This window comes from Carya illinoinensis, chromosome 11, assembly GCF_018687715.1.
Source record: "Carya illinoinensis cultivar Pawnee chromosome 11, C.illinoinensisPawnee_v1, whole genome shotgun sequence".
Classification (NCBI taxonomy): Eukaryota; Viridiplantae; Streptophyta; class Magnoliopsida; order Fagales; family Juglandaceae; genus Carya; species Carya illinoinensis.
This window is the reverse complement of record NC_056762.1, coordinates 40,136,512-40,149,519: the sequence shown is the minus strand read 5'-3', so window position 1 is coordinate 40,149,519 and position 13,008 is coordinate 40,136,512. Positions and strand designations below refer to the sequence as shown.

Below are 13,008 nucleotides of genomic sequence, written 5' to 3'. Positions count from 1 at the left end.
CTGTCTGACACTATGATTTCTGTGGTCTGGTATTTCCCAAATCAATGTAATCCGTACTCTTACAATTTGAGGATCATCACATGCAAACATTCTTGTTTCTAGTACTATAGCATTATCTCTATCACATGGATTTAGTTTTTGTGGAAATTGACATGTTCTTGTATTTATAACTTTAGTGATATTAGTGGTTTCAATGGTCTGAGCGACAGCAAAATTGGAGGTATTATTGGTCTTATATAATTCATGTACCTTCCTCTCTTTTTTGCCTTTGGTGTGCTTTTTAAAGTCACCAATTATTCTTGCCTCCACTGGTGGATGTTCCCGGTGAATAATGATTGAGATGGCCCAATTATTGTGAAAACAGCAAGCAGCTCTGCAAATGATAATTTCCCCAAAAATTATCATCCCAGAGGTTTTTGCAGTACACATCATGCAATAAAAGCCATTGTTACTTGAAATATTGGATGATCTAATCAGATTTCTATGGTTCCTAATTCTTGTTTCATTGGTACAGTTGCATATGCAGAAACAATAGAAAAGCACAAGATGAAACATTCAAATTCATATAGGCACTCTCCCCTATTGAATATGAGGTGGATGAGATAGGAAGCCTGCAACTTTGCATGCAGTAGCACAGAAAGTGCAACATTTTGCTCAATAAACTTTGGCTGCAGAATAATTGAAAGAAGAATAAGATCAAAATATTGGTGTTGGCAACCAAATGGACCATGGAGAAATTACAACAGAACTTGCAGAACAGCATAAGGATAGTCCTAATTTCATTGTTTCAATAAAAGGTGGATAAGAGAAGCAGGTCCTGTGAGATAAGGATAGGAGATGAGAGTATTTTATGAAATTCCAGCTGGAAATATAGTCGTGTCTCTCCTTATTTGTTGCATTGTTTACATGATAATAGTTTCCTTGTACAGATCCTCTTAAAGGGTTATACTCCGTTTGTATTTTCACTACACATATGAATATTAGAACTCTCTCTATCTCATCCCGTGAGATAGAAATTCTCAAAAACATTGTCAAGAAATGGGAGATGTCGATTAGACAGATATAAAAGGTGTAGAAAAGGATTCCAAATCCACACTGCTAAAGTCCCACCCCCGAAATAAATCATGGTTTCTCTTCCATTACCACATGACCATCACGTGCCCTTGCAGCTTTAGGACAAAAGTCCCTTATCCACAAACATTTTAGAGAGAAGGGGGGGGGGGGGGGGGGGGGGGGGGGGTAACAACAGCTGTGGTGACCTCCCTTTTTGGCTCTGAACTGACAGTTCCTGTGAGAATCACCCAAAATTTGTAACACAAGGTTAAAATTTCTGGGGTTGGATCTGTATTTTGACAATAAGAATGAAAAAACAAAAATGACCAATAAAAGTAAGGTACAGAAAAATAGGGATAAATAAGCTTTTGACTGACTATATCCACGCATTGGGACAAATTTAATAGCCAGAAACCATGAGGAAAATCAACCGCTCGTTCCCCTTAATTGTAAGACATTACTCTCTCTCTCTCTCTCTCTCTCCTCTCTCTCTCCTCTCTCTCTCTCTCTCTCTCTCTCTCTCTCATGTGATGAACATTGAACATGCATGTTCTGACCCCCATGATTATAGTGTCTGCAATAAAACATAAAAAGTCCTTAGGAAATATACATATGCAACTGTACTCTTACACTCTTGAGGTTCCGAAGTGCGAGACATTCTACGCATCGCACTTCCTCATCACTCTCACATGGCAGGTCAGACCTTTGGAAATTGCGAAATATCTTTCGTAGCTGGACATACTATTTTATATCATATTTCTAAGGTACTCGGTCGTGTTTGATCTGTGGACAAGATTACTCTTTACAGGCGTTTGTACAAAGGCTTAATTTTCGGATTTGAATAAACATGCATGTTTGTGAAGTGTAAATCAAGCATGCAGGGAATTGACATTGCTTTCTTCCTTTCTACAGATTGATTTGCTTCATTTCATCCATCCTACCATGCACCCACACCATTTGCAGTAATAACTTGATCATTACCTTTTCGTTATCTTCTTTACAAAAAGAGAAGCAGCTTGGAAAGGTAAAATACGCGTGTAACCAGATAAAAAAGAAGATGCTTTTAACAGGAGACAAGACATTATGGATTTGATTCCTCAACCTTCCTTCCCTTGAACTACAGCACACCAGGCAAAGAATAAATCATAATCAACTAAGATGCTTTTACGTGCAGCAGCAGGATATTACTACTTTTTCTATTATTAGTAACAAAAATGTTAAAAAGGGAAATACTTTAAATACAAAGGATTACACGAAATTATATAAAAATAAATTCATAAATTGATATAATTTAATATGATACGTCAGATTGTAATATTATTTTTATTGTAAAATAAATCTAACAGATTTATAAAATCATATCAATTTATAAATTTATATCATAATCAACTAAGATGCTTTTACGTGCAGGATATTACTACTTTTTCAATTATTAGTAATTATGGATATGGTGCAATATGGTTTATAACTTTATATAGTAATTATGGATTAGAGGTTAGTTAGATATTGGGGAGTGATCTCAGAACTAAAGACTCCAAAGGAATCATAATTCCAAGCAGTGTATTTTTTTTCTGCATAAAAAAAAAAAAAAAAAAAAAAAAAAAAAAAAAAAAAAAAATTCTCGGAGGAGATTTTCATCTTTCTACCGATACCTTCTTTTTTTTGGGGGGGGGGGGGGGGTTATTTTTTTTAATGATATTGTAATTTTTTAAATATTTAAAAATAAAAAAGAGACAGTTAGCCTTCTCTATTGCAGTGTCAGGAGTCTCCATCCATGGCTCTAGTACCGTCCATTTTCATTTCAGTACTAGATATGCTTTAGAAGGAAAAATATAGTTACAAATATAATTATGTATTAATCTGTGTATCAATATAATATGATTGGTTAAAAATTAAATTTGATTAAAAATCGTATTAATTTAAATTTTAAGTATGAATAAATCAGTATTGATATACAGATTAGTACGCGACTATGCTTATATATAACAAAACTCAAAAACTGAAATCAGTTTAGGTGGTTGGTCAAAAGTTAAAGATGTTTTACGTTTTTTTTTTTTTTTTTTTTTTGTTTTCCGGTTGTGAGTTTTATAAGCATTAAAATGGCATAATTTTTTGAAGCCAAGTGATTTTATTGAGAATTATGGAGATTTTAAGATCTCGTTTAGATAGTAAAAATATTTCATTTTATTTTATCTCATCATTATAATTTTTTTAAATTTTTATATAAAATATAATAAATAATTCAATTTTTTTAAATTTAAAAATAATATTATAATAATATTTTACTTAATTTTTAACTTTTATCTTAATTGATCTCATCTCAACTTAAAATCAAAACGGCGCCTTAGCCTCGTAGGGTTAACTTTGACAAAATAGTTGGTCACTAAAAAGGCAGCAGATTATCCAAAAATTAAGGGTTGGATTAACTAATTTTGACAGTTTGGAAGGGACCAAGAAAAACATGCAATGCATGGCCTTGACTTTTGAGGTCAAATTAGGCCAAAATAAAATGATGAAGGACTTGCTTGCATTTCCACTGCCAAACAATGTTGAATTTTTCATAAACCATTCTGAACCTCTCATGGTTTTTTAGTTGTAACCATCCTGCCTAGTGACGTTGGTAATTCAATTCTTCCACCCACAATGAGGCCAGCATGTTTTTAACGGTATTATTATCATAACGGATAGTAACGCTAGATACATTAAGTCTAGAAAATATGAGTCCGTGCACCTCTTTTAAAAATTAAAATTTATCGTGAGTATATTTAATTTTTTTTTTAATGTAAATCTCATATTTTTTTATTATTTTTAACTAAATTGAATTTGATTTACACATTTTAAAATTGTATAAGTAAGACAGCATCTTATATTACCTTAAATGTTTTTTCTCCTCGGGCGGTGTTTTTTAGGAAGAATTTTATTTGTTGATATATAAAATAATATTTTTTATATGAAATATGAGAAATACCGTATCAATCGAAGTAATTTTGAAGATAAAATCAATATATTTTTACACTTGCTTTTATATATATATATATATATATCATAAATATAGAGTACTGATTAACACCGGAATCCTTTCATGGCTAACTGTTTCATACCTATAAAGATGACAAGTGTCATAAATAGTAGTAAAAGCACCTAATTCTGATAGCTAAACTCATAAATGCACCAAAAAATGCACAAAATTAATAATAGTACTGTGTAGGTCAAATTAATTAGAGTAATTCAATACATTCATAGGTTGTGTAAGTCTCATACAATTTTTTAGAATCATTGCATGATACTTACACATTACATAATTATATATAATATTACTTTTAAAAATTTAATTATTTTTTATATAAATTTTATATTTATTAATTTTTTTTTTCGAGATAATTTATGATTATATCATGATTTAATTAACATTATTATAGTAGTTGCAAGTATAGGTGCCTGGTGGCCGATTAGAAAAATAGTAGTAATATTAAAGGCTACACACATTTCTGTCACGGCATCTAATCCAAGGCATTGACAAATTCATTGGCATTAATTGCCATAATTACGCCAAAAAAAGAACTCAAATGTTGACATTGCAAGGAGATTTTCAAGCAAATAATTAAGTGATCAGAGCAGCCAATATGCATGTGATCGAGCCGTCGTATTAGGAAACCATGCATGCAAACCTCTGTTCTTGCATGTCATGTTATTTACACGATCATGTACCATAATTTATTTATTTATAGTACTTATCTCATTCTCGTAACGTGACAATTTGTATTATTTTTGCACAAATGGGCTAAGAACAGGCAGTTTAATAAATATAAATAAGAAATAATATTTACAGTTTTAAAATGTATAAATTTTACGTATTCTTTTTTTTTTAAAATAGATAAGATATTACTGTATCTAACATATTACTATACAAATATTCATACTAACACGTACCTATAAATAATCAAAAACCATTTGGCCCTAAAGAGCACACATCCTTGGACTGAATAGCTTGGGACATCAAACACACACACACATATATATATATATATATACAAATAAATATTTTAGAGCATAAACATATAAAAACTATGGATTGTTTTGTCTCTTATGATTTTTTCTTGTGGTGTCGGTTGTTTTTTAGCTTAATACATGTTATGGTAAAATCGGTGGTCCACACTCCACACTCTTCAATAATAATAAGAGTAATATTACATATAGTTATTTTTACGTATTTCTTGCGCACTTCATTAATATGATTGGCTGGATTAATTTTTTTTTTAATATCCAACCAATCATATCACTAGAGTGTACAAAAGAGTGCAAAAAAAAACTACGCATAAAATTTTTATAATAATAATAATACGTACGTACATTACACACACATTCTCGCCTTGTGTGTTGCCACGTCACATTCACATTATCTGGCCTTTTTATCTCACCTCCACGTGACCAACACGTGTCCACTACCATACATTTGTCGTTCTACAAGTTACAACCCCACACCGCTGGACTGTTGTTCACTTGTTCTTACTTCTTCCTAGCCTAGGGTGCACCAGACTGTACCGGATTTCCCCCCAACGCCCAACCCCAAAAATGAGGGATTCTTTTGCTTACCTGGCATTATTGGATGGCCTGGTCATCATTCTCTGCTTCTCCCCGCCACCTCTGAGCACTGTGCACTGGGTACTGCCTCTGCAATGCATGCGATGCTCCCTCCCCCTCCTTCTCTACTGTCGCCATCCTTCCCCCCTGGTTAACGCCCGTTGCTCCACTCCAACGTCGAAACGGAAATACAATCAGAGGAATATTCCGGGAGTCATACTCACGGCGTCATCTGCTTAGCTGGACGCCAGTGTTTGGCCTCTCAAGGTCCCTGCTGAATGGGCCAGCTGGCGCGCCACTCTCTCCTACACATGGCCAGCTACTTATGTCCAAGACCGCCACCTAATTTCCCAAATCACCCCTCGCTCCCGCTCTTGCTTATCCAAGTGTGTAATTTAAGAGCTATTATCATTCGAAACCATTCTCATAATTCAGACGACAATTTGAGGGTACTCGCGTAATTCCACCGATGTCCTTAAATCTAGTGTTGTCTTCTCTGGCTTACGTAAGACGGTATAAAATTAAAAAAAAATCTGGAAAGTACAGGAATCTAGGACCAATAAAAACCGGAAGAAAGACTAGGGTGTAAAGTAAATCCATCCACTCACACTGTATGAGCACCTTGGGAAGGGTCCCACCTAAAGAGTACTCAAATCTAAAACCGAGTGGGGTTATGATACGGTGCCAGTGGCAGTAGAGTCGTATTAATGAACCGCAGCAAAATGGGGCGCTCTGCAGATTCATTCGGCTGATATGGATGAGTGTGGGGCTGGGATCGGCCTGCTTGCATCTCTTCTAATTATAGTAAGGGTGGTGGTACTCCAACAAGCGAGTCCACCCAAAGATCTAAATGTTTTTTTTTTTTAATTTTTAAATTTATTAAAAAATGTTAAAAAATAAATAAAAACTATAAATTTATTAAAAAATATTTATTTAATTTTAAATAAATTTAAAAAATTAGTGACCACCACTACCAGATAAGCATTTCCCTTATAGTAAATCCTTTCTTCCAAAAGATATTATTATCAAACATTAACACAAGAGTGAAGGCAAGAGAGAGTCAATATAATATTCATTGAACCTGAAAAAAAAAAATATATAAATATATATCAAATCGATATTATTAATTATCATTATGACTGCAGAGTAAGAATAGAGCATATGAAAAGAAAAGAAAATAATATAAATAAACAAATAAAGAGAGTAAAATAGGAGTGTTGAGAGAGAGAGAGAGAGAGAGAGGCGAAGCTGTCTCGTGAAGCAGCACTGCGGGCAGGCAGCAGCAGGCCAAGAGGAAAGAAAGAGGAGAGAAAAGAGAAAAACAAAAAACAAAAAATAAGAAGAAGAAGAAAAATAATAAAGCTTTCACTCTTCTCCCTCTATTCTATTCTCTCTCCAGAATACAGTTCACATTACAGACTCTCTCTCAATTCCTAACCCTCACATTCATTCTTTGCTTCCTCCTTTTATATCACGAGATCCCTATCTCCCTATTTCTTTCTTCTATCTCTCATTTTCATGGCTTCTTCCAAGTTTTTTCTTCCAATTCGGTGTCTTCCTCTGTTTTGTGTTTTTATTCATCATACGCATTCCTAGGAAACAGGAGAAATTGGAAAAACTTCATTTTGTGTTCAACGATAGTAAAAATCTGAAAAATATAACCTTTTCATTTTGTTTGGTTAGTGGGAAAATGTCGCGTTCCGGGAAGCCCATCTCGGAGCTAGGGCTGGACACGCTCAACGAGCGGTTCCGGGACTCGCTGAGTTGCGAGGCGAACAAGCCCGATTTCCGAGAGCTCGATCTGGGCTCCCCCGTTTCGCCTCTCCGGACCCGACACTCCGGACCCTCCAGCAGTGGACTCACCGCCACCACCACAACCACGAGCAGTAGCTCCAGCTCTTCCGGATCGGTATCCGGTCGAAATGGGTACAATCCCGTCGGAAAAGTCTCTAATTCTGGTCCAAACAACCATTCCGGTGAGCTCTCATACTCCAGCGAGAGCAGTCCCATAGCTGGTGACAGCTTCCGATCCAGCGTAAGCGCCCGGCATTTCAAAACGGGTCATTCTAGATCCGATTCTGGTGCGAGCCTTCCGATGATATACTCGGGTCAGGGCCATACACATACACAAAGCTCGGTGAATTCACCGCCACTGAATGTCCTTCCCACTGGCAACATCTGCCCGTCTGGGAAAATCCTCAAGACAAGCGTGACACCGAATCGGAGCTCTAGAAACGACGTTTTAGGTACCGGTTCGGGCAATTACGGCCACGGGAGCATAATGCGGGGCGGCGTAGCCCCCAAGGAGTCCGCAAATGCAAACGCCACTAATCTTCGGTCTAGCGGTGGCGGAGACTACGCGCGGAGATCGATGCTAGCTGTGGATCCAGAGGAGGTGAAGAGGGCTGGGAATGAACAGTACAAGAGGGGACATTATGGAGAGTCATTGAGCTTGTACGATCGGGCAATTGCGCTTTCTCCAGGCAATGCGGCATATCGGAGCAACCGGGCAGCGGCGTTGACGGCTTTAGGGAAGCTTGGGGAGGCGTTGAGGGAATGCGAAGTGGCGTTGAGGTTGGATCCTAATTATGGGAGGGCTCGCCAGCGGCTGGCATCTCTTTTTCTAAGGTGAGTGGTGGTTCAAGCGGAGTTCTTGGGCGTATTTGATCCATTGGTTTGGTGGGCACTGTGGGGGTTTCTTTTTGGTTGTTAGATCTGGGTTCTTTGATAGTGCTAGGATGTCCATTAGGTTGGTTTGTGCTTCTGTCCCTGAACGTTTTGGTTTTAGTGTGTTGGTTCTGATTATGTTAGATAGTGAAGTTACTTGGAATTATTATGTTTCAATCCGGTTATTGTGTGCTTTTCATTGATTTTTTTTTTTTATTTGGCTTCTTCAATCGCATAATTTTAGTTTGGATTGGTTAAATCAATTTATAAAGCAATGTAAAATGTCAGAACCCATTTGTGTTTTAGGACAATGGATCCTCCTTATGAAGTGTGTGTGTGTGTGTATCTGTGACCTATCTCTCTCCGGTAGCCAATGCAATGCCATATGTTTTTTAGAGTTCTGCTGGTTTATTTGGTTTTATTTGATTCCCATATTTTGGTGGGTGGTCGATTATAGGTGAGTTGAATGACTATTTATATTTGATATTTGTTCTTTGGCACCGTGCAAGCTACGTTATAGGTTTAGGCCATACCCGTTTAACCTAAATTTATCACAGGTTAGGGCAGGTTGAGAATGCCAGGAGGCACCTCTGTATACCAGGAGTACAGCCAGATCCAGATGAGCTGCAGAAGTTGCAGGCTGTAGAGAAGCATTTAATCAAATGCACTGATTCCCGGAGAATTAATGATTGGAAAAGTGCTCTGAGGGAAGTTGATGCTACCATCGCTGCTGGAGCTGATTTTTCTCCTCAGGTAAATGCTCAGTTCTATTTTTTTTCTTTAGCATAGTTTAAGAAATTGGTGCAGCCCGCATTAATAAATGCCTGAACCGGTTCAAATTGAATTTACAGCTCTTTATGTGTAGAGCGGAAGCCCTTTTGAAGCTTCACCAAATTGATGGTGCAGAATCAAGCATGGTAAACGCTCCCAAACTAGAACCATGTACCACCTCCTGTTCACTGACTAGGTTCTTTGGGATGCTTTCTGAAGCTTATCTTTACTTTGTCCAAGCTCTGATTGAGATGGCATTGGGAAGGTGAGCAGAAACTTATGCTTCTTCAGATATAGGAGGGCAAAGGGTTTTGTGGGAGAGTGGTAATGGATGATCGATGTATTGCAATTTGCAGGTTTGAGAATGCAGTTACAGCTGCTGAAAAAGCTGTGCAGATAGATCCCCGGAATGTTGAAGTTGCAGTGTTGCTTACTAATGTTAGGTTGGTGGCAAGAGCTCGTGCACGTGGCAATGATCTCTTCAAATCTGAGAGGTTCACCGAGGCTTGCTTGGCATATGAAGAAGGTCTCAGGATTGAACCTTCCAACTCTGTTCTTTACTGCAATAGGGCAGCTTGTTTTTTTAAGCTTGGGCTGTGGGAAAGATCCATTGAAGACTGCAACCGAGCCTTGAGTATCCAACCCAATTACACAAAAGCACTTCTTCGAAGGGCTGCCTCAAACAGCAAGGTAATTGACTCAACTTTACTGTTCAATTAATTTTCTTTGGTATTTTTAGAATTTGTATGGTTTATGCCATTAGTTATCATGGATTACAGTTGGAGATGTGGGTTGATGCTGTGAACGATTATGAGATCTTGAGGAGGGAACTTCCTAGTGACAATGAAGTTGCAGAATCACTTTTCCATGCTCAAGTTGCATTGAAGAAATCTCGTGGGGAAGAAGTCCATAATATGAAGTTTGGCGGTGAAGTGGAAGAAGTATCAAGTCTTGAGCAGCTAAGGGCTGCAATATCTTTCCCAGGTAACCTTCTTATCTACATATATAAAGAATGGAAACATCTTCTGCTCATTCTTGCCTGAAATACTTTGTGATGTTCTGGATAATAAGGTTTTTGAAATGGCAGGTGTGTCCGTTGTCCACTTCAAAGCTGCCTCTGATTTGCAAAGCAGGCAAATATCTCCTTTTGTGGACACATTATGTAGCCGCTACCCTTCCATTAATTTCCTGAAGGTAAATAACTCAGCCTATATACTTGGAATGGCATTCTATGAACTCCATGTTCCACATGAATTCTACTAGGAGAGGCAAATGAAAAATCAGTAAATGCTTATGCTCGTGTATTTTTCTGTGCTGTTTGATTATAGGTAGATGTTAAAGAGAGCCCAACAATTGCAAACACCGAGAATGTGAGGATTGTACCGACTTTCAAGATTTACAAAAGTGGTAAGCGAGTTAAGGAGATTGTGTGCCCAACTCGTGATGTGTTGGAACATTCTGTGAGGCATTACAGCTTTTAGAACTCGATCTCTGTACTTCAATGCTTCTGTGCCCATTTTGCATTTTCTTCTTGCTGCCTAAACCCATAGTTTCATGGAAATTCTTCCACTGCCCTTCCAATCTGTCCTCCCACCATCCGTGTAAGGTTTACCATATACCTGTGATATAATCAGAACCACAAAATAATGTCAGTAGCAGCCAATGCCAGTGGAACCCGGAGAGGTAGCTTAGTTCCTTTTACATTTTTATTTATTCATTCATTCCCCCATTGCTCCCTGGTTCCATGTCCTTCCTCCCAGTAATTTCTTTCTTTTCCTTTTTTGGAACTTCTTTCCTTTAATTTTAATGTAGGCCAGCCCCATTCTCGTATCCTCACTTCCACTGAGAGAACGTTGAGAGGTATGTACAATTTAATTAAATTTGGTCCTTAGCTACACTTGAGAGAGAGAAGTGGCTGGCTGGTAGAAGAGGGTACGTGTACTACGTGTATATATGTGGTGATATATACAACAGAAAAAAAAAATGGAAGCCTCGATGGAGATTGGATGTCTGGTTGGTTCTTACTAGGGTTAGTGAAAGAAGGATGAATATGTTGTTATTATTGTTGTTTCTCCTCTGTTGTTCCATTATTTCATCAATAAAAATTCCCATTTTTCCCCTACAACTACTGCATTTCCGTTCTCTTTAGTTCATTTTAATTCAAGCTGAATTCCATCAATCAAGGCCAAAAGATCTCCATAGCTTTCATTAGGTGCATTCTGGAAATTCAATGAGGCAGGGAGAAAACACTGACTTGGTCTTGCAGGGAGTGCCAACCAGAAAGTACACGTGTTTTTAATGGACGGTTGGTTCTCTCTTATTAAGGGCGGACTGGGTAGTTGACACAATTGATTGCTATTTTCTGTGTGGACGGTCCTTCTAAAGAGAGTGAGAGGGTGGGAGGTTTTAAGGCACCACTGCCAACTGTTTTTTCTTGCTTGTAATTTTCATGACCTTTTGCCAACCATTGATTATTTGTTTATTTAAAAGTTCACATATTGGAAGTGGTACTGAGTGTTATTGTATTCCTATTAACAATGGATTAGAGGATATGAGAGAGAGAGAGAGAGAGAGAGAGAGAGAGAGAGAGAGAGAGAGAGAGAGAGAGAGAGAGAGAGAGAGAGAGAGAGAGAGTTGGTGTGTTGGAGGCATATCCCAAAAACAGTTACTCAACTCGCACACCTAATTAACAGAGTTCATAAAAAGTGCAATTGGTGGGTGCTAATATATGTGACTCTTTGATTGGCCTATTTGGTAGGGGAAGAAGGTGACCGCCTTAATAAGCTGATGGAATGGGACTTTGAGTTGAGGGACCCAAAATGGGTGGATACAGAGGCCTCCCCCACCTTGATTGGCTAGATGACATGTTTTTAGGGATAAAAGTAGCTGTTTTTAGAGCCTAAACTACCCAAGCTACCAACCTTAAAAGTGCATCCATAGCTTTCTTTTTATATTTCCAAACAAACTTGACATGTCTCCATAATTAATCTAATCCAACTACAAAAGGAAGATGGTAGATGGCATGCCTAGATGGATGTGTCCCAAATCAATTACAGGATAACGATGTGATTTCACTTTGAACAGAAAATGAACAATACAATAATGTGAGAAGACACAGCATTAATAAATTTCATGAGGTTGTATGAAATTGTGGGGTTGGGGGATTTGAATATCAAGCATGAGGAACCATGCACTTTGGCTTTGAGTTTCAAGCGGAAGGATGGACGGTCGTTAAAAGAGGAATTGTGATGAGTGGGCTACTAGACACATGTCATATGTTGCATCACACGTATGAATGTGCCTGTCGGAACGTCCAGTAGTCAAAACATCAACTGACTGTTCACGTGGGGCACACCTGGTAAAAATAAAAAAAATAAAAGGAGAATGGACCAGAGGGCAGAAAAAGCAGTAAAAAAGGAGATCCAAAGCGAAATTATGAAAGGTGAGGTAAGATACCGTACGAAATGCTACAGTTGGTACGGTCACGGTGTACGTAATTATAAATATATATATTTATATATCTTTCCAGAAAACAAAAAAAGGAATTATCTGTGTAAGGTTAATAGAGTCTGATAACGGATAAAGGATCAGAACTGTATTGGAGGAGAAGACACCAGAGGAAAAGCCCTGTCGTTTCGCTTACTTCTGGACGTTGTTGGCTGGACCTCTTGGAAACCTTTGGACCCAGTTTGGTTATTAAGGTTTTTTTCTTTAGAACACTCATTAGGGTTGATGTGAGATGAGAGCTTACGGCTGTTTTATTTATAAATATAAAGCGTGATCATGATTGCTTGCACTCGTACCCACTTATAACACTGAAGAACCTTGTTGCTCAAAGCCTTGTAATTAATAATGATGGAGACAGTGGTGGGGTTGAAGGAAAATGACTTGAGAGAGATTTGATGGAATACATTCATGCATGAAACTGAGGTGCCA

The 13,008-nt window shown here is 37.6% G+C and overlaps 1 protein-coding gene across 1 annotated transcript; it reads left to right on the top strand.

The window, feature by feature from the left end:
* Positions 1-6,851: 6,851 nt before the first annotated feature.
* On the top strand, positions 6,852-11,197 carry LOC122281710 (TPR repeat-containing thioredoxin TTL1-like). The gene is made up of 7 exons (XM_043093447.1): positions 6,852-8,262; positions 8,859-9,054; positions 9,153-9,337; positions 9,429-9,762; positions 9,852-10,056; positions 10,160-10,266; positions 10,401-11,197. Exons 1-7 carry the CDS (start codon positions 7,325-7,327, stop codon positions 10,551-10,553), a joined length of 2,118 nt encoding a protein of 705 aa, XP_042949381.1. The 5' UTR covers positions 6,852-7,324; the 3' UTR covers positions 10,554-11,197.
* The last annotated feature ends 1,811 nt before the right edge of the window (positions 11,198-13,008 follow it).